Genomic DNA, 21,264 nt, shown 5'->3' with positions numbered 1-21,264 from the left:
ACTGCGTACATACATTACTGTCACCTCTGAAGAGGAAAATAAAAAAGCAAGGCACAGAGTGGCGGTACTCCCGGGGGAGGCGTAAGAGAATTAACAAGCCACTGAAAAGGACAATGCTCGCAAATAACCTGCATGCATAGTGACCCCTCTTTAAGCACACCTTAGCAGACTACTGACAGGATGGAAAGAGCAGTGAAATGCACCACTGCCTGCTTATATACAGGAAATTCAACTGCAACAGAATCTTCCTCAGAGTGTCCGACCTCCTCTTTATTTACCTCTGTAACTCTACCCCCTCACCCCCTCTAGACAGATACATTTGGGACGCACAAGCTGAACAGAGAGGTCAGATCTGGAACTTTAATCTCCCTCTCTCCAAGGGAGGCAGCCCACTGCTTGAGGGGCCGGGCACATTCAAGTTGCCGTCAAAAGAGAAGCCACTTTTCTGTGCTTTTTAAACTTGCAAGGTTTGTCTTTATTTTGTTCTTTATATTTTGAAAGTGAAAAGAAATAGTATCGAGTCAATTTCTTTTTTTAAATATTTGTTCTATGTATTTACAAGCCTTAAAGTTGCTCTAAAGGTTCTGAAAGTATCACTAGTACTTTTTCTTTTTCTTCCAGGATAGCACTGTTTGCTTTGAACGAGTCATTTCCCAAGCAGTCTGGTCCACAGCCATTTTCTCAAACGCGGTTCCTTCGGTTACACTTTGTTGCTTTGTGGTGGTGTTTGAATTTTGGAAGCAAGCTGAGAGGCAGGCAGAAAAATCTGGTGGACTTCTCCTAAAAGTTCATCTCCCTCATCTAGGTCATTCCCAACTCCTTTTAAAATTTAATACACAGCTATCGTACTTTGAAACAAAACTGAGGTGATCTGAAAGGTAGGGAAATTTATTTCTCTGCTTTTTTTGTCTATTATACAATTTGTTACAGAAACTGCAAATTTAAAAATTACACTGCCATTTGCAGTTCTTAAAATAATAAATTAAGTTCTCACTTTTTTGTCAAAACAGATTTGTTTCTTTCTAAAGTAGGAGTCCTTGTTTAAAAAGGAAAAACATTAAAACAAAATATTTTCTATAAATAGCTGTATTTTGGTTTAGTGCTCCTGCCCTCAGGTTTGAAGTGGACTTGAATTTTCCAAGTACTTTTTGTCCTCCATGATCGCCTTTGCGTTTATATTTATTTTTTCCTCTCCCACTCGTGCACATGTGGGGTAAGGGGGGGTTTCTGCGCGAGAATTGGCCTTGCTGCACTGTGATTGGCGAAGACGTGAAACTTTTTTTAAAAAAAATAGTTATTTTTTTAAGGTTTTTTTTAGGGCTTTTTTTTGTAATCAGTTTTAATTATCCTCTGACTCTTCTTCGGCTTCTCGTAGCCACGTAAAGAATGCCGTGACTGATTTTAATGCTACGCCTTTCCCGTTCTGTTCTGCTGGGTCTTTGCTGCCTTCCCACTTGTAGAAGGCATCCTCTGATATCACCTCCTCATCGTACAGGCAATCAAAAAACATCCGTAACAAATCTGCAGGGGAGAGGAAAGGAAGCGATGAACAACCCTTAGACAGCATTTCACCACCGGGAGTCAAAGCAGAAAGAGGCACGACCAAAGAGTTCTGCTGAAAATGGGAATTGCAGCATGCAAAACCTCAACCGCACTCCTTCACTTAAATTTCATAAAAGTTACTCAGGTTGACCTTTCAGTGCTTCCCCATCAGGGGAGTCAACAAAGCACAAGTATCATTGCCACCTACGGCCGAGAGAGCTCTCTGGAGGCTCTTCCAGGTGAGACAGCGGCTGTCTAGGGGCTACATTCAGCAGCCCACTTTTACTCAGAGAAGACCTAAGTTAGTCATCATACCGAGCAGAACCAAAGTGCTGCCAACAAAGGAATCCTGTTCTGAATTGGCTTTTGGGTACACATATGGCCGCCATAATGCCCTGTACAGCTCCAAGGCATCTTCTGCCCCATTTCCCACAAGTCCAATTCAAGAGGCCAAACACTTAAGACAACCCAGACCCACAGAACATGCAAGACACTTACTAGGAGGCTGATCAAGTTTTACTATTGATGCTTGTAGTGCGTAAAGTGCTTGTAGTTCCTTCTCTGTGTCCGAGTCTAGGTACTTAACTAAGATCGGCACTCTCTGCTTGATAACAGCAGTGTCCACTCGCAAGCTAGAACTGTCCGCTATTAAAGAGAAGAAACTCAAGATTAGTATTTGGTTAAAGGCTAGGCAAGCAAGAGGAAAGCAGGCAAGTTTTGTCTATACCTTGTCTGCATGTAGACAAAAGATCAATTTAGGAAGAAAATGGTAGCAGAAGAAATGGAACACTCTTTAAAGTATGGGCTTCTTATGCAATTGAAAAGGCGTATTTCAGCAGCTCATCTTACAGAAATTAGAAAGAGCTTTGAGAGAAAGATAGTCCTCTCTTCCTGCTCCCCTGCAATTTTCAGCATGAAAAAAAATAGGAGCAGGAATACATATCTAAATGCTCCTGGATCTAAAAAATGTAGGCTTGACCCTCACTGGGCTGCACCTCTTTAGACTGCTGGAGTGGGGCTCTCATCATGGAATGCTCCCTCATTCCCCCCCCCGCAGTATCTCTGCATACAGAAAGCTAGCAATGCAGAATGAAAGCAAAGCTAGAACCCTTCTCCTTGACATGGTAGTTTTCTATATGCAGGGAATTTACATTTGATGGAGGAGCCCTGAAGACTTTGAAGGGGCACAGGCCAAACCCAAGCCTAAGATGTAATCCTTACAGAGAGGTTCATGTGTATTAGAAGTTCTCTTCTCTCCTTGCAGCTTTATTCAGCTTCTGAAATGGCCACAAGCATGTTGTTTACCCAACTAAATAAATCTCCATTCAGCTACACAGTGATGCCAGCTTCACCAAGAGATTTCATTCACAGAAAGTGGAAAGCAAGAAAGGCAACACTCTCACCACTATAGCCCCTCCCCCCTCCCCAAAACCCATGCAACCATAGGCTGAAATCCCACGGTCTCTCTGCACTCCCATCAAAACCAAGAACTGCTATTAGAAAAATCAGCACGATGTTTTCCACCAAAACAAATCAGGATATATAGAACGACTGGTAAAAATGGTTAGATGGCAGGAGATTTCCCCCTCCTCCACCCATAATACGATTCAAAATGAGATGGACTGGACCCAAAGAAAAATAGATCTCTGGGATGGAAGGAAGTTCTTCCTCCACTAATGTGGCCTGTTCCAACTGCTCTATATCTGTGCCATTGTTATTTGGGAACCATTCACATTCAGGAGACAGATTTCATCCACAGGGAAAGCTTGAAAAGAGACCGTAGGAAGGAATTCAAATCCACGTAAAAAACCTAGAGCAGTTACACAAATGCTTCATGCCTAAAAATCTTGAATGCATGTTACTCACCTATAATAGCGGCTTTACAAACTGCTGTCATTAAAGCTCTAAGGAATGTAGGTGAACTCATCTGGCTTTCGTCTAGATTTGCCTGAAATCAAGAGCATTTGCAGGAAGTCAAAGGCACACTGACTGCACAACTGCACCTTAGTCGAAGAGCTCACTCATTAAACTGCTTCCCACCAGGATCAGCTCTCTCAAAGAGCTGCCAGGAGCAGGAGAAGTTGTTCATGCTCGTGACCTCTAGATTGGATTACTGTAATGCACTCTACGTGGGGCTGCTCTTGAAGACGGTTCGGAAGCTGCAGCTAGTGCAAAACGCAGCAGCCAGATTACTGACGAGGACCAATCGGTCCTCACATATTACACCTGTTCTGGCCCGTTTGCACTGGCTGCCGATTTGTTTCCGGGCCAGATTCAAGGTGCTGGTATTCACCTATAAAGCCTTACATGGTGTGGGCCCGCAATACCTGATGGAACGCCTCTCCCACTATGAACCTACCCGTACACTTTGTTCAACATCTAAGGCCCTCCTCCGAGTACCGAGTCATCAAGAAGCTCGGAGGGTAATGACAAGATCCAGGGCCTTTTCTGTGGTGGCCCCCGAATTGTGGAACAGTCTCCCCGAGGAGCTACGCCTGGCGCCTACGTTGTTATCCTTTCGGCGCCAGGCTAAAACCTTTCTATTCTCCCAGACATTTTAATACATTTTAATATACTTTTATGTATTTTAATGCTCTAATGTCTTAGTTATCTTAAATATTATTTAGTGCATTTGTATTTTATATCTAGTGATTTTTGCTGACTTATTGTATTATTGTATGTTGTACACCGCCCAGGGAGCCACTGGCTATGGGCGGTTTATAAAAGAAATTAAATAAAAATAAAATAAATAAATAAATAATATATAACCCCCTGCTTTCCACTGCACTGTTTATGCAACAGGAGTGGAGTCTGCTATTGGAGAGTCACACAAAAAAGGTATTCTGGGACGGCACTCGGTGCAATGGATCAAAACACTCACTCTGCAGCTGTAAAAGCAAGGATTTCTCTCTCTAGCCCTACAACTCATCCTCTCCCCACCCTCCAGGCCATGCTCAAGCTCGCAAACAGCTTATGCTCAAGTTAGCAAAATGTTGTCCTGGTGACAAGAGGCAATCCCCAGGGGCTAAACCAGACTCTGTTGAAAGCAGACAACGTGAGGGTCAGGAGAGCAACGCGGAGAGAGGTGACTGTGGTGAAAACACACCCAGCGCTGCGATTCTGGAAGAATGGAGAGCCATGTAAGAGCCCACTCCTAACAGATGCTCTTCCAAGGCCGCAGTTCACAGTAACGGGGAGGTTGCAGGAACTGTGACACATGGGATGAATAAATGTGTTGACTTATAGTGCACTGGCAAAAGTTGGCATGGACTTTATACCTCTACCCAATCAAAAATCTGCTCGTCGTTCGCCTTGTCCTCAATAATGAGTTTTTCCAACTGTTTGTTCAAATCTTCAGCAGAGTGTTCTTTCTTTGAAAGTGCTTCTGAGGAACTGGAGCTATCCGTCTCTGTGAAGTCCAACTTCTGAAGCGTTACAAGGAAAGAAGCAATGGCTTAATCCTTTTTTTTACTTAAATGAGACTCTGAGAAATTCCAACATGACATGAAAGGAATGAGTCCCCCCCCCCCCAAAGAACACCATGAAGGGGAGATTGGTCCAAATACACAGCCCTGCTCTGGCCCCCAACTCACCTGTTCCATGAGAAAGGTGTGGACATCCTCCTCTTCAGGTAAGAAGTCTTTCCAACTGAGGCCAGCCTCCCTCCATAAGGCTGCCACTTTCTTATGGCTCTAGAACACAAAAGTAATTTGGAATGTCAAAGGGAGACCCGAACAAGCTGCAGCAGTGATGCTTGAAGCAACCTCTGATCCCATCGTGATAGTTCTTTGGAGGAAAAAAAAAATTCTGGCTGGGTGCGAATTATTACAGCCAATGAATGCAACATTTTCACAGGATGGCTCGATACAACAATGCCATGGAATCAATCGATGGGATTGAGCACAATCCGTGGGGCTGAAAAAGTGTCACCCTCTCTTAAGTCAAGGGTCTTTGGTCCAAACCTGCTTGCTGAAGGCCGAGAAAACACATTTTGGAGACTCGCTCAGGTTCAAACATTAACCGGGAACGCATCTGAATTCCAAGCTCCTTCAGAACAGGCTGCCCTGTGGGGTTCCTGTTCGGGGTCAACCCAGGCAGACTTCAAAAGTGCTTGGGGCAAAACATTAATGCAACTCACTGACCTGGAGGTCCTGGGCACAGAAGGCAGGCTTCCGGACCTTTCCCATTATACCACAGATACCTTTTACACATGCGCAAGCTCGCACATGCTTCACGCACGCACGCACACACAGAAAAAGAGAGATAGATCTGCAAATGGCCTGCCACACTTACCATTTGTTTGCATAGAAGGTGCAAGATTTCGGAAAGCAAGACGCCAGCTCTTCCCCCAGGAAGTAAGGGTTTGCTAAATTCTCTGCAACAGGAGAGAAACAAGTGTAAACTTTGCTACCTCCCAGGCAACTGGCACATTTGTGGAGGACCACCATGGAAGTGGTGAGGCCCTGGACTTCGCTAAGCACCACCTGAATCTTCTGCCACATAAAAAAAACTTGCTACCAGGGCTGCAGAGAGTAAAAGGCAGGTGAGGTTTGGGAGCTGCCCTCCTCTTCCCAGTTCAGTCCTTAAGGCAGGGGTGGGGAGCCTCCGGCCTGCCAGCCATTCAATCCGATCCACCCAGCTCCTCCTGGCCAACTATGCTTACCTGCTCCTCACCTGAGATCATACGTTATGTCAGGTGTGGGGCCAGTACTAGCATGGCTCCAAAGGAACAATTGGGCTGTTAAAATGAACTCCATGCATCCCTTTGCTACAGCAAGGCACATTCTGCTCCCCGTGCCCAACAGCTGGGCTGGGGGCACGCACCTTGCTCCAGGTCAACAAAGGGGTTTGCACTGAAACCCCTTCTAAGATGGAGAGGAAAGAACTCAGTTTCAGGAGATTAAACGCTAATCCTTTCATGATTCTGGAGTGCGCTTCTGGGGAAGCTCATCCCCTGAAGTCTTTGTGATTGAAAGATGGTGAACCACGCCCACCTCTCATATTTGGACTGCAAGGGGTTGGGCGGATCTAGATCTGGCCCATGGCAGAAAAAGGTTCCCCATCCCTGGCCTAATGGCAGGAACATTAAGACAGCTTGCAAGGAAGAGCAGGCCTGCCACAGACCCCTGCAGCAGACTGTGGCTCTCTTGAATCATCGACTGAAGGAGTTCCAACAGCAGCTAGTACAAGCATCACCCCACAGCTGATGGAGAAAGAGTGCTGCTTACGTAAGAAGTTCTCTCATAGAGATTCCTCCTTCTTTCAATATGGGTGTCACCAATTCAGCCAGGTATAACCAGATGTGAGGGATATCAATAGCCATATCGTCTGCCATCTCCAAGGTATCTGCAAATCTAAGGAAGAAAGCAAGTCGTTCAAAGCGCATCCCATCTGGGAGACGGTTGGGCACTGTCTGTATTCAGCCCAAATGTTAAGAGTCTGTTATTAGCACCCATGAAAGAAAGAAAAAATACCCAGAGATCTTGCGTCTTTCCCTGGCAGACTACCAACCCCTTGAAGAAGTCCTGCTTGCTTAGTGTCTCCGACTGCACCAGCTGATATAGCAACTGGCCCATGTGGTCTCTGGTGATCTGACTCCTCTCAAGGGTGGATTCCACTCCCACTTGCACAAACACAGGCAGCATCCCCGGAACGCTCAACTCCTCCACGCACTGCATCGCTTCCTGTTCAGACAACACAAAGAGGAGGAGTGTACCAGTGTTGGGTTGTCTGTTGTCTGTGCATACAGCGCTAGGGCAAAGAGACAGATTTTCCGTGCAAAACCTCCCCAGCTAACCTCCAGCAAGCTGCACTTAGGAAAGGCCTTTCTTGCTCTCTGTGCTGATACCGCAAGATCTGGTATATCTGCCACAAAGCCAGACCTCAGAGAAGGTGGAGTTCAAACACTTCGACCCCAGAGGGAAAATGGCAACACTCATCTGCACAATGGGCGGCAGCTCTCCTTACCTTATAATCGTTAATGTGCAAAAATTCATCAATGATAGATTTGCACTTTCTCTCTATTTCTTCTTCTGACAACGCAGGCTTTTCTTGGGCAGGGGATGTGGAAATTTCAGACTTGGCTGTTAAGACAGTTGAAAGGGGGAGGGCAGAGACAGAAACAGACAGGAGTCATAGAAGCTTTCTCCATTGCATTGGGGTATGAATGATCACCTGAGTCTCCCCCAAGCCAGAAAGGCTTTCTTGCCTACACAATTCCACTTTTGTTGTGCCCTGCCATCATTTGTAAGCCCAACAAGCAGCTAGGCACACTTGAATGCTGGGGTGCTCTATTCCAAGGAGAACATCCTACGCTGGAACACCAGCGTTTTGCCTCACAAGAGGCAACTCAGATGAATGGGGGTGAAATGATGCACAGGAGCTACGAGCTCCAAAGGGCACAAACCAGCGCCAAACAAGCCACCCATAAAATGTTTCTGCGCAGCCAGCAGCAAGGGCGCCCCAGAGCTCACAAGCCCTGGCTTGGAGGGGGGGAAAAGCTCACCTGTTTCCTTGGCTTTGTTCCTCTCTGCCTCAGTGCTGGTTCGGTCAGCTTCCAGGCCCCCTGTTAACTGCTTGACGGCCTCCAGCATCTCCCTCCGCTGATCCTCCTGTGCTTGGTTGTCCAAGAGCTGCTCTTTGCTGCTGCTGACCCGCAAGAAGATGTTTGGACGGGAAGCCGAAGAGGGGAGCAGCTTGTCGTTCTTCTCCCGGCCTGTGCTGCCCCGACTGCGGGAGGAAAGACACTTCACAGCAATATTTCTCACTCTCTCACATCCCCCGCTCAGCTCTATGCCAATTAGCATGAGCATGTGTACACACACACTGCTGAGTTTCCAAGTGACAGAAAACACAGGTACCAAGTGCTACAAACAGAAAGAGCTTTATCAGAAAGGCAATTAGCTCCTTGCTCTTAACACTACACAATTACATCACATGGATGGTCCCCAAGCGCTTGAGCTGGTAACTCATACGTATACGCAGGCACTGAGGATCCACAAATTTAGCTTAATCAGTCGGGAAGGTTAAGACCACTCATTGAGCACCTCCTGTGAGGCAATTAATTAAAAAAAAAACACACACACATGCAAATGGGGGAAGCAGCAGCAGTGGGCTGCCCAAGATTTACCTAGTTAAGGCCCTGCGAGAGTCCAACTCTGTGGATGTGGCTGAGGCAGACACGGACGATACGGGAGGCTGCAGTGCAGAGAATCGGTTCAAACTAGTGGCACTTGGTCGTAAGGAATCTGCAAGAGGATGTTGGGGAGAGTGACAGCTGTCTCAAGAGTTCCAGGAAATGCACCTGTCAGAGCCCAAAAATGCTACGTAACCGTGGTGAGCAGATGCCATTCTGGCAGGTGGGAATCTTTCATCCTTCAGAACAGACAAAGTTTATATTGAGCCTGAGTTTTGGAGACATGGTCAGAGCTACAAAAGCCCTTAATGGCCTGGGTGTCTCAAGGATCACCTCCTTCTCTTTGCTCTGAGATCTTATCCCAGGCACCACTACTGAATGAAGGCTTTCCAGTAGCGGTGCCAGAGTTGTTATGCACTCCTGAGACAGTTTCACCAAGCCCTGACACTGCGCTATTTCAAGCTCCAAACAATTGGCTAGCTGGATTCTGCATTCTTAGATCTTGATCTGTTCCTGGCTGTAGTGTGGTCTGTTGTAGACCACTGTGGCTTTTTTCTCCTTCTAAGAAGCAGCTTGTATTTTTATTTTCTTGCTGCTGTTGTGTATTTTGCATTTATTCACCACTTTTTAGTGTTTTTATTTTTTAAATTTATAAACAAATTTGAATTATCCGTGATAAATAGAAAGTAAGATAGAAGTAATTTTAAAAAATGTAAAAACACAAACTCTTGGGAGTCTGCCATGAGAGACATAAAGCCAGGAAGAGTGCCAACAAGTGCACTTAAATCAAGCAAGACTGCAAGAGTGCCGCATGTACTCCACAATCCCAAGCAAGTACAGAACGTGGCGTTAAGTGCAGAATCCAGCTGTGCAGGAATCTCAAAAATAAAAAAGCGAGGGCATGGGCAACATCTGGCGGTATCTCAGAAGACAGAAGGAAGGATGAATCAAATTTTCAGTTTGGGGGGTGCTTTAAGTGCCTTCCCGGTTTCACTGCAGAAGCAGAAATGTATGCAAGAAAAAAAAATACATTCAAATCTACCCAGATCACAGAATCCCATCCAACCCTGGTTTGATCCATAATCTGAATTCCTCTGGTGGAAGACGCTGACTTTTTTTTCCTTTTAAAGAGCATGGAACTTGCATGGGAAGTAACCCAAGACTACGAATTCCACAAAAGGAGAGGTGACCCAGGAGACACCCTCCCGGAGTGGCAGCAGCCAGAACTTCACACTTACCAATCTCGCTGGCCTTGGCTCCACCACTGCTGCCTTTCCCCCAGCTGCCCAACTGGGCTTTAGGCACAAGCTGGATCTTCTCATCTATGGTGGACTGCAAGACACACAGGAGCACAAATCGTGGGAGAACCTGGTGACTGAAGCCACTCTTTCCTTCGCACAGAAGAGCGCCCCCCACCCCAATTTTGCCACCCTCGCTCTCTCAGCTCCCAGTGCCAAACCCCCAGAGTCACTGAGGGACAAGTAGGCCTCCTTGGAGGGTGAGGGAGTCGGAGAAACTAAGATGCAAAATAAAGTATGTAGAGTAGCTTTCCCCAAGCTGGTGCCCTCCAGCTGTTTGGACTACAACTCCCATCAGCCCCAGCCGTCTTGGTCTTATGATGCTGGAGCTGATGGGAGTTGTAGTGCAAAGCATTGGGGAAGGATGATGGTGCAGAAGGTGAAGCACATGGCAGGGGACAAACCAACTCAAATGAAGGAAGCATTTTGCTCTCGGACAAGCTGCCAGCCACTCACATACCTTGGTGATTTTAAGGAACTTGGTGGGGTCCAGCACACGACTATTTTTTGCCCCCTGCACCGTGTTCCAGCCGCCCTCCTCCACCCTCTGGACACCTGCAAAATAAAGAACAAGTCATCTTTTATCATCTGTGATACGACAGCTAAAACGTTCTGGAAGTTTTTAGGTGTGAACCTAAGCCTGACAGCCTTTCGTTACTGAGGCTGCTGTGTTGTGTCCCCCCCCCTCTACCTTGGGGTGACTTTCAATGTGCATTTCTGCCCTTCAGCAGCTATTCTTTCGAAAAATGCATTTGCGCAACATCACCTCCTGCCTATTTTGTGCAGTGATCCACATATCCATAGATGTTATCATGTACAAAAAGACCCGAGTGGCGCACACGGCTGGAGGTGGCTCCCTGCTACACCTGCCGGTGCTCAACAAGGTGCGCTGAGGCACACAGAGAGAAACAGGCCTCCAACCTGGAAAGCGCACTCTAGAACCCAGACACAGCAGGCGAGGCTCCCCAGACCCTCCAGGAACAATGGGCCCCACAGATGCTGCTTCCCCTCGCACCCTTTGCTCAGGGGACTCACCGGGCCGTCTCTTCTCTTTGGTCATCAGTTGCTGGACTTTCCGCTGCTCCTCCTGCTCCTCGATTTTTGCTTCTTTATGAATCTGCTCTATCGTCTTGGGGCCTTGGTCTGCCCTCCGTGAGACCCAATTACACTGCAGAGGACAAGGAAGGATGAGGCAGCCCCCCTTCTCTTCCAGCCCCACAGGCACTGTGGAGTAACCATGGCCAGGCAGAGGAAATGGGCACAAGCCAAGTACAAGACAGGAACCCATAAATACAGGAGGGAGCCGGCAACTACACGGCCCTTTTAAAAAGCAAGAGCCGCTTTCAAGGCAAGACTAAGAGCCAGAGTCAGGCCCACCCTTCTCTTGCCACCACTTTACTTTGCCTCCCTCACCAGACACGTACCTGCCTAAGATCTATGACATCTTGAAGCATGAACCGGATTCTAGAAGAGGTTTTTCTCTCTTTTACTATCTTCTCCATTTGATTGAAATACTGGTCCATGCGAGGCTGAAGGAAACACAGAGGCTCTCACCATCTTTCAGAGGAAGCTGCCTTACGGCGGGGTGGGGTGACCCCTTTCCAGCCTCTCCTGGGGAGCCTTTCAGGGGCCACGTGCCAGTGGGGCCAGAGCCAAAGGCAGCTGGAGCAGCAAGTCTGACTCTGATCTTCACGTAGTCGGCTCATTCTAGCTGTGCCAAAGTCAGCAGTTCCCCCCCACAGACACACACACCTCCATCAACACAGTTTAAGGACAAATCCATCATCAAGGAGGGTATGAAGCACGGCCAGTAAGGGGTGTGGGCTTGGAGAGTCCCAAGGGCTGGATCAGAATGCCTGGAGAGCTGCCGTCAGCCCCTGCACTTGAGGTTTCCCAGCCCGGCCTTATCATAGACTGACCATCTAGCTCAGCTTTGTCTATTCTGAGTAGTAAACAGCTCTCCAGGGTTTCACAGAAGAGTTTCATGGTAGCTCAACTGAGAGTTGTCTGGGATTGAGCCCGGGAGTTTCTGCATGGAAAGCAGGCACACGGCCCTCCCTAAAAGGCAACCCCTTTCAGTCAGAACGGAATGGCAGGCCAAATGCCCACTAGCCAGTATCCTGCTATCTACAGTGACCAGCCAGGTGATTCTTGCTCATAAGCAGGACGTGAATGCAGCGTCACTGCTGGTCACTAGCCATTTTTTCAGGGGTACACTGCCGCTAAATATGGAGGCTCCATTTAGTGATCATGGCTAGTAGCCGCACACTTTCTCACAGGTGTACAGACCAAGGACACAGCTTCCCATCTTCAGTGGATTGGTGCAGATCAGCCGAGGAGGGGAGACTACTGCCCCTCTCTACTCCTCAAACCGCCCCTCTGATGACCATGGGAGGAATTACTTGCATCCCCATAAGGGCAATGGGCTCCTCCCGCCCAGGTGCTGTGTCTATTTTCATTTTTTACTTTGCTGCTGCCCAAATCAATGAGTCCTTCAGGAACCAGAAACATTGGCTGGGGGGCTGAATCTGAATCCAGAATGAGGGGTTAGCAACCTGTGGTCTAAAATAAAAAAGGCCCAAACATTTGGGACCAGGAGGCTCTAAACCTCCCTCTGATCATTCTGATGCCCTTTCCTTAACTCTGTCCTGGACTACAAATCCTTTTTTGAGATAGGGCAACCAGAATGGAATGTGGCCGCACCCTAGAATTATATACAAGACATTCCCATTGTAAGTTTTATTTCCAGCTGCTTTCCCTAATAACACCCCCCCCCGCTGCCCCCCAGCGTGGGATTTTTCACTGCCACTGCGCATCATGCCGATGTCTTCACTGGGGTTTCTGCCATGATGCCCCCCTCTTTCCCAGATCTCTTTGCTGACTAATCACAGGTGGTTCTGATACGGCTGGGGCTGATACAGGAGGTCAAACTCAATGATTTACTTTCAGAACACTCGCACTCCTTTCACAACAAAATTAATTGGGTGCTCGCTCTTCATCAACGACATAGGGGGCAAAGCAACACACACTTCCACAAAACAAGCCTGTTTTATGGGGGAAAGCCTGGAGGCAACTTAGCAGCCCACAGAAAAGTCTGCAGCAAAAAGCTTCAGTGTAGGTGCCAGGTTCTCTAACCTTGGCTTTCTCAAAGTCCAAGTCTTTTCCGATGGTGGTCAGCAGGCGGCACAGGCACTCCAAGGACTCCTCGTCATGGTTCTTCAAGAGCTTCACCACGCAGTCGTGCATGATGGCCTCCGTCAACATCTTCAGCTTGAAGAGCTCCCCAATGAACTTGATGTTCCCGATTGACCGCCGCCGGGCCTTGTCCTTGGCCTCCTCCAGCTCATCGTGAAGCCGGGTCCTCTCCTCCGGCTGGAATGCAAAGAAGGGAATGTGAGGGAGGATGGGCCCGAGGAAGCCTCCACAACCACCCCCTCTCCACCCAGCGGCACCAGCACCAAACACCCCCGGGGCCTCTCCACATCCCATGGCCGTGGCCTCAGCTCCCAGAACTCTCCACTCCCAGGAGCAGGCACGGAGAGGCCGCTCAGACAGGAGCTCTCCTGGAAACTCACCGTGGTGGCGGCTTCCAGTTCTTTCTGTTTCTTCTCAAAGACGTCATCGTCAGCTTTGTCCTTCTCAAATTCCTTCTGGCAACGGTTCAGGAGCAGCTTCCGGAAGTTGACAGTGCTTCCGGGCTTATCTGCCATGGGCACTTTCAGCTGCGTACGACACGAGCCAAAAAGCACAAGGGGGAGGAAGGTGAACACAACACATACAGAACAGGGCGCTCTTATCACTCAACTGTAATCTGCATTTGCACCATTTTCAACCTCCCTCAACAAAACCCCTTTTCACCCTGGCCTCAAAATCTGCTCCTGGCGAAAAGGCAGCAGGTGACAAGCTGGTCTATTGCCAGTCACTCAGATTCTTTTGCAAGGGACAGACGAGACATTCAAACTCATTGCATTATTTTTTTCTAGCTCTCTCTGAACAGTGTCCTTTTTCAGTAAATTGTTTTGTATTCTTAAGATTCTGGAATTACGACTCACCTGCTGATTTGAACAGTGCAAAGGGCCCCACGAACCACACAGCTGTCATTTACCAGTTCCCTTGAGACCAATAACTCTGTGCAAGAGGACTTCAGTCCTACCCACTTGGCCCTCATCTTTCATGGACCAACTGCAGGAGTACTGGAGAGACCTGGATTCTAATCCCACACCACCCGGCTACTGGACAGCTGCGGGACAAGGTACTCTTTTGACCTTAACTCCTCAGTCTGTAAAATGGGGCAACAATCAGCTGTCTCACAGGCTTGTTGCGAGGGAAAACAGAGTTTGCGAAGCATGATGGGCCTTAACTATCAAGTGCTGGGTAAGTGAACACATCAAGCTTTCTGATCAGCTTTCTGATCTGATCAATGATCAGAAGAATATGTCTCAATTAAGACAAAGTATTTCCCACAATTTTTTTCATGTCTTTAGGCTTCCAACACCCAAGTTTTATTTTACTATACAAGAATTCCCCTTCTCAATTTTATTTACTACTCATTTTAGGGGATAAGTAGAGCTGCTTCTGAAATAATTTCAATGGCTACCCGTTGTTCCATTTTTCACTCAATTCTGTTGCCTCTGCCCTTAATCTTCGTGCTTTGGGACCTAGCCTGAATGCATCTGGATCCAAGATTCAAGTGGTTATATATGTGTGCAAGATTAGCAAAGAGTCCTTCAGAATCCTACTGCTACGGTTTGATGCCTACAACAACATTAAACATTGCATTCAAGGACAGAAATGCTCCTAGGCAATTTGACTTTACTTCCCCCCCCCCAATATTACTTCTTCAAATTCTACCCTGGTCTTTCTTCCAGCCAAGAGATCGTGACACCTGCTTAATTTCAGCAAAGCTGCAGGTGCTTCCAGACCACTCACTGCACCTTAGGCCGATTTGGGTACATAATTCTTTATACAGCATTGTCAAGGGTTCGTGCAAAACTGCTGCCAACAACCACCAGGTAATACACAGGGAAGACCAAAAGCTGCCTTAGACCAGAACAGACTCTCTGTCTAATCTAGCACAGCACTGCCTACTCTAACTGGCAAGCACCTCTCCTGGATCTCAGGTAGAGCAGATCAAACTTGGGATGTGCTACATGCAAAACAGAAGCTCCACCATGAGGAGCTACCGCAAGCCTTACCGTGACAAGACATCTGCACATGTTTGCATAGGCCACAGAGAAGCTGGGTTCATCAATGGCTTTCTCAAACACCAGATCAATGACACCTTTCAACCTCTCTTCCGTGTCCACAGTTAGATCGGTCACTTGCTTCATTAGCTGATTGAACATCTGTGGCGTCAACTTGTTTAAGATGCTTCGAACCTTGCGGAACAGCTCCTGCAGCGGAGGAGAAAAGCAAACGTAAGGCGCAAACCCCGAATGCACAAAGACTTGGAGAGCAAAATGGTGAAAGTGCATAAACAGACCAAGACGGCTTCTTTTGACTTGTGCTTTAGACTGCTGCAGACAAGTGGCCCGCTCTCAATCGTGCAGTATGTCCAAACCACCCAAGGCCAGCGTGGACAGCTCAAGCCATGTAAGTAGCCATTCCAGGATAGAAGGCAGGACAGGCAGGCAGGCAAAGTTCAGACATAGCAGTGTTGAAACAAGTGGACTCCAGAGCAGCAGAAGCTGGGAGACACCCCCTCCCCTCCCCTCCCCTGCACAGCAGCAGCAGCTCAGAACACAAACATATTCTTCAGAGGAAGCCTGTGCATACTCTGTGGAATCCCCACCTACTTTTCAAGTAACAACAGAAATCATCAAGTGAAGAACACAGAGAAAAAATGCTTGTCCAAGGAGGTAGTAGGTTGTCTGGTATCCTCCTGAGCCATGCAAATTATGCTTCAGCAAAGGGTGGGCTTTAAAAAGGCCAGAAGGGCCGGCATCTGGGCTGGCCAGCCAAGGGGCCTCTCTTCTGGCCTCACCTGGGTCTTGATGTTCTCGGGGTCCTCTGCTTGCGTCTCACGCTTTAGGCTTGGCCTCCAGGCATTCTCAGCTTTTTTCAGGTGGACGTCCTCTTTGACGCAAACCGTGATGATCTTCCTGGGCTCTCGCCTCTGGCCTGGCTGCGATCTCCGTGGTCCAACGTTCAACAGCTAAGACAAAAATTAGCCCCACCCCCAAATATTACATCCCCTCTAGCACTAAGAGGCTGCAACGACACATACTCCAGCAGTAAGCTAGGAACCCGGAAATATCGCCCGGTGAACACCAGTATCTACTTGGCATATATTTACCTCCAGAAACTCCCAAGACAGAACGATTCTGGCACATGGAGATTGCCAGCCCAAAGCAGCCTTTCTGCTGCCTGAGGCTAGGCCTTCAAGACCATAATTCATTCTGGCTACAATAGACAATTTCCATTTTTCAGGCTAGTGTATGTTTTATGGCACAAGAGCACCAGCTGTTTTTGAATGTCAGGGAAGAGGAGAAAAATAGAGGGCTTTCTATGGTTTTACTTCTGTAATTTGAAGGGGACCACCTTGCTCTCTGTTAAGTTGTGCATTTTTTTTGGAGGGGGTGTAGTTACATTTTAAAAATATTGTAGCCTGCCACTGATTTGTGTGTGTGTGAGCAAAAGAGCACCATAAAATTGCAGGAAAAGGGTTGTATCCAATGTCACAAGTAGACTCATTGAAATTAATGAACACGACAAACTGAGGTCCTTCAATTTCAATAGGTTTTCTCTGAGTAGGACTTAGTTGGATACAACCCCCCTCCTTCCCCCCCCCAAAAAAACAGCTGCCAGTGTGGTGTGCCATTCAGTCCCCTGGGAAAGAAGAGACACCAACATGTGAGTTCCACCCACAAAGGCCAGCCAACTTCAACCATTGTCCCTCCTGCCCACCAAGGGGAACCTCATACCTGAAGGAGGCAAGACTTGTTTATATTAGTCCATTTCATTGTACGCCACTGTCTCAAAGCCCCCAGGCGAGACAGTGGTGGACGCTAAACGAGGATGGAGGTCAAACAGCCTCTTTGCACCAAGGTTTACTGGGGAAGCAGAGTTTTAGGAGCGGCCTCTAAACTGCAGCCAAGTCCATCAAGGCTCTGGGCCCGTGGCAGGCCACACCCCTTTCATGGCCAAAGCCACATATGAGACAGTGCATAACATGGCAGGCCTGGAGAGAGCACTCCCCCTGCTGCCAGCAAGTGACCAGCCCAAATCCTGCCACATGGTGTAGACATCCAAGCTAATCATCAGCATTTGGCCCGAGGCACACTAGAACACCAGCCCAAGGCAATCCGAACACGGCTTGCGGAGACAGACTGGTGGAACAGAGCAGCAAGCCAGCAGCTGACCCTTCCTGAGGTTTGATCATTCGTACACGCTCTATACCAACACAAGACTTGCAACCTGACACCACCACTGTTTGCTTTGTCAAGAATCCAGCCCTTCACAAGCTACTCTTCCCCAACAGGGACAAGGCACTTAAAAAAGGCCATGAGGGGCTTCTCTGCATGCTTCTGCGGCAGCAGCACCTGCTGCTATTGTTCCTTTTGACAAAACGTGGGGGAAGCAGGAGGCGTTATGGGATGCCCTAACAGTCAGCAAGATGTGTATTAATTTGGGAACTTCGGACCTGTTTCGCGGAGCGCTTGCTGCTTAACGGCCTCTGCTGAAGGGCCCATGGTGCTGCCTCAGGAGCCAGGGCGATGCCACTTCTTGCCCAGACGCAGCAACCACGGCACTGCCTTGAGACCAGCAACTTATTTCTCACAGGCTGATGCAGATTCTCCTGAAGTTCAGGATGCTGAGCCAGATCGGGCCTGATGCAGACCCGAGACTTCCCGTCTCGCTCCCTTTACAGTCAACCAGTACCAAAGCATTTTCAGTGTTTTGCAGTCAGGACACAAAGGGCTTAAGAATCACCCTGCGATATTGTGGCAGCCTTCAGCCAGCACTCACCTACAGACACGACTGCGGTTAACAATTCAGTTCTATTTTTCGGGCACCTTCAGCAACAAAACCTCCCCTGCTACATATAGCAACTATATGAGCCACTTAAAAACCAATTCAATGGCAACCGCAACCCAAAGCTGCAGCGTTGGGATAAAATCAACGGCTACTTAACCTCCCAACAAAATGAGCCCTCTTTTTTGAGCTCTCTCACACGGGCACAGCAAACTTTCCGAGTGGACAGTCAGCCACCTCAAGACCCTTCCCACTAGAAAACTAACTAGCCCACTAGTTAAGCCTGGCTGTTTGTTCTGCAAAAAGGCCCTTCCTCCGGGCCCACCTGAAGTGGCTTTTACAGCACAGCACAGCACCTGGCTGTGGCAAGCACCCATTTCTCTGAATGTACACAGTGGCTTCTTTGCCTCATCTGAATCCTTTTGACGATGATGGTAATACTTGAGCTTGTTACCCTGTTCATTGTACCACCTGGTATCAAAGTTAGTGGAAAGCTGGGGGGGGGGGGGGAGCTGCCATTCGGCAGGGCAAAGATCGAACGTGGACTGGGTACTAAATGCTCCGAGCCAAAATGAAAACGAAAACAGGCCAACCACTGGGACTTACCTGCTCTCCCCCTCGGCACAGGACTGCACAGAGCAGCCCCAGGGCGGATCCAGCTCAGGCCAAAGTCCCAGCATGCCCTCTGCTGGTGACGTCCCACCCACCACTGAAGAGGCAGCCTAGAGAGGAGCACAAAGCAAGGCTGGTGCCATTTCCATTGAAGGTCTGCTTGCTTGCCCCTCTCTCAACGTGAGGGTGGGGTGAGGAGCTTTCACAAAAAGATGCTCCCCGTTAGGGAGGGAGGAGTGGGGGGGAGGTTGGCTTACCCCTATTGCCAGGTTCCTCAGCTGTGGGTGAGACGAGACCAATAAAGGGCATGCTGGGGGGCCACACCGAGCAAGAGGCTGGAGCCCAGGAGGGGGCTGCACTTTGCAGGCCTGGAAAAAGAAAGAGGGGAGGGGAGGGGGCTTTACCCACAGGCTGACCCAGGCAGACGCGCAACCTGACATTCCTAGGCAGGCCGTAACTGCAGCTGATGGGCGGTAGGATCATGCCTTTAGGAGAAAGGGCTGTCACCTTTGGCACAAAGGACAAGTTCAAGTCCACCAAAGCCAGTCTCGGGGTATCACATTTTAGACCCCCTCCAACTTGTTGATCTCCAATTTAAAGCCCCCAGCTGGATGGCTATTTCGCAAGCCATGAAGCAGACACTAATTGCAAAGCCCCTCCTCCGCTTGACTCCCTGTTATTCCAAGAAGAAGTCTCCCCCTCCTTGCCCAAAATCTTTCCTGCCCCCTCCCATTCTCATGCCACTATCATCCAGAGACTGAAGGAACTTCAGGAAGGCAAACTTCAGCAGGATACGGAGCTGGCCGAGACATGCTGCCTTAGAGACTTCCTTCGGTAAGAGCAGCTTGTATCGACATAACTGGGGAAGGGCCGCAGCTCAGTGGCGAGCATCTGCCTTGCATGCAGAAGGCCCCAAGTTCAATCTCCAGGTAGGGCAGGACAGCCTCCCTGCCTCAAATCCTGGAGAGCTGCTGCCAGTCAGTGTAGACAACACTGGGCTAGATGGACCAAGGGTCTGACTCAGAAGCAGGCAGCTCCCTTTGTCCCCAGCAGACGTGGACTGGTTCCTGGGAGACAAAAACGCCATTTCCTAGCCAAGTAGTGCCAAGGAAGCAAAGGAGGAGTTTTACAGATTACAGGAAGACACGAGAACCGAATAGCGTTTGGGAGAAAAACCGCAACGCAGAAAGGTGCCAACCAAGGGGGAAAAGGGAAGAAGAGGAAGTACAGACAGTGGAAGAGAAAATGGCAGACGATGGCAACTGTAACCACAGAAGAGCCCCAAACTGGGAGTAGGGTGGGCAGGAGGTGCTCCAGATTCCCATGCTTGTCTGAAGGGAAGCGCAGGCCGTTTCTAACACTGCAAGCTTAGAATAACTCACACTCCCAGGCGCTCCCCGCCCACCAGGGATCTGTCTTCCAAAGTCTGCAAACGCCGGTGTGAAATCTGGACCCCGTGCCAATACCCGAGGGTCCAAAGTTCGAAGAGGCAGTTTTGGCTGATTGATCTGTATTGGCAGAAAAGCAGAAAGTTAAGGTTAGCCACACGGCAACTGTTCAAGCAGACAGACGCACTTCTGTCGATGCTCCCAAGCAGGGTCAATAACTGCAATTAAAAACAAAACACACCGCCGATGGTCGACCCTGCCCACTAAGATCCATTTCCTTTATAAGAGCCTGACCTCTGAGAGGACACTAGCTAAGGCAGAGCAAATGGGAGGATGACGGGTCACTGTCATCAGGAACAAAAGCTGCTTTGTGTGTACTGGCAGTAAGAAGCTCAGGGAAAGGGAATCTCCCCTTCTATTTCGTCTGCTCCCTGAGGCTGAAAGGGCATTTGGTGAGGATGCACACGTATGGGCTTGCCCAATTTCCCGTCATCTTAATCAAGCCACACAGCAGCCTCCCGTCTTAAGCCTTATGTGGCCCATGACACAAAGCCACACAAAGTGCAGGCTCTTCTTTTAAAAGATGAGACTCAGCGTTCTCCTGACCTGCAGCAATCCCTGCCCCTCCCTTCATCTCCACAGCAGCCTCTCACCTTGTCAAGGACCACATCGCTGATGGGCGGCAGCCCCTCTGGCTTCTGGACGCAAGCAGGCATGAACTGGAAGTCGAGCAAGAAGTCCCGGTCGTACTGCTTCTTCCCTTCAGAGTCCAGGGGCTTCCACTGTTCTGTAACGACACAAGTGGCCTCAGGACATGGGCTCTCCATCATGCTGTTTTATTTTGCTGATGTCCTGCTAGTCTTAACATGGTTCCTATAAAAACATGCACCCTCCAACTGGAACTGCGGATAGTTCTGGGGTCTCTCCCCTTCACTGCACCCACCCACTCACCCACCCCCATTCTGGGGCAAAATCATGGCGCTGGAGAAGCTAGCAAGGAAAAGAGTGCGTGGTTGTGTGGGAAAGAGTGATGACCTTTGGCGAGGAAGGCCCAGGGACACATCTCCACTCAGCCACAGGAAGGGTGGGGGCAGGAGAGCCTCTCTTGAGCAGATTCCCAACTGAGGCTCTGTTTGGGCTCACAACCCACCCGTGGGGTTGCACAGGGAAGAAGAAAAGGATTTGATACCGGAGGGGAAGAAGGAGGACAGTGCAAAGGAGGATAAATACAAGACATTTCCCCACACAAACTACCCACGTTTCCATTTGTTGGGACAAAAGAACTTAAATTATGACAGCCCACGAGCACAGTCAC

The 21,264-nt window shown here is 48.8% G+C and overlaps 1 protein-coding gene across 20 annotated transcripts in view; it reads right to left on the bottom strand.

The window, feature by feature from the left end:
* Positions 1 to 451: 451 nt before the first annotated feature.
* EIF4G3 (eukaryotic translation initiation factor 4 gamma 3) overlaps positions 452 to 21,264 on the bottom strand; it is a 76,599-nt gene continuing 55,786 nt past the window's right edge. For 12 of the 20 annotated variants that reach the window (XM_061600795.1, XM_061600797.1, XM_061600780.1 and 9 more), the window contains 22 exons: positions 20,603 to 20,736; positions 19,944 to 20,069; positions 18,819 to 18,929; positions 15,959 to 16,129; positions 15,171 to 15,368; positions 13,551 to 13,697; positions 13,111 to 13,347; positions 11,400 to 11,504; positions 11,011 to 11,143; positions 10,436 to 10,530; positions 9,916 to 10,009; positions 8,672 to 8,789; positions 8,048 to 8,271; positions 7,510 to 7,625; positions 7,054 to 7,226; positions 6,771 to 6,896; positions 5,836 to 5,917; positions 5,136 to 5,234; positions 4,821 to 4,967; positions 3,409 to 3,490; positions 2,041 to 2,187; positions 452 to 1,521 (listed from right to left, as the gene is read on the bottom strand). In XM_061600795.1, the coding sequence (XP_061456779.1) occupies positions 1,340 to 1,521; positions 2,041 to 2,187; positions 3,409 to 3,490; positions 4,821 to 4,967; positions 5,136 to 5,234; positions 5,836 to 5,917; positions 6,771 to 6,896; positions 7,054 to 7,226; positions 7,510 to 7,625; positions 8,048 to 8,271; positions 8,672 to 8,789; positions 9,916 to 10,009; positions 10,436 to 10,530; positions 11,011 to 11,143; positions 11,400 to 11,504; positions 13,111 to 13,347; positions 13,551 to 13,697; positions 15,171 to 15,368; positions 15,959 to 16,129; positions 18,819 to 18,929; positions 19,944 to 20,069; positions 20,603 to 20,736 (3,047 nt within the window). In that variant the 3' untranslated portion in view covers positions 452 to 1,339. The remainder of the gene's footprint in view (positions 1,522 to 2,040; positions 2,188 to 3,408; positions 3,491 to 4,820; positions 4,968 to 5,135; positions 5,235 to 5,835; positions 5,918 to 6,770; positions 6,897 to 7,053; positions 7,227 to 7,509; positions 7,626 to 8,047; positions 8,272 to 8,671; positions 8,790 to 9,915; positions 10,010 to 10,435; positions 10,531 to 11,010; positions 11,144 to 11,399; positions 11,505 to 13,110; positions 13,348 to 13,550; positions 13,698 to 15,170; positions 15,369 to 15,958; positions 16,130 to 18,818; positions 18,930 to 19,943; positions 20,070 to 20,602; positions 20,737 to 21,264) is intronic. The other 8 variants (XM_061600784.1, XM_061600786.1, XM_061600801.1 and 5 more) reach the window with 1 other exon arrangement.

Source organism: Rhineura floridana, chromosome 18, assembly GCF_030035675.1.
Source record: "Rhineura floridana isolate rRhiFlo1 chromosome 18, rRhiFlo1.hap2, whole genome shotgun sequence".
NCBI classification, from domain to species: domain Eukaryota; kingdom Metazoa; phylum Chordata; class Lepidosauria; order Squamata; family Rhineuridae; genus Rhineura; species Rhineura floridana.
Note: the sequence above shows the minus strand (reverse complement) of the source record. Positions and strands in the feature narration are given on the sequence as shown.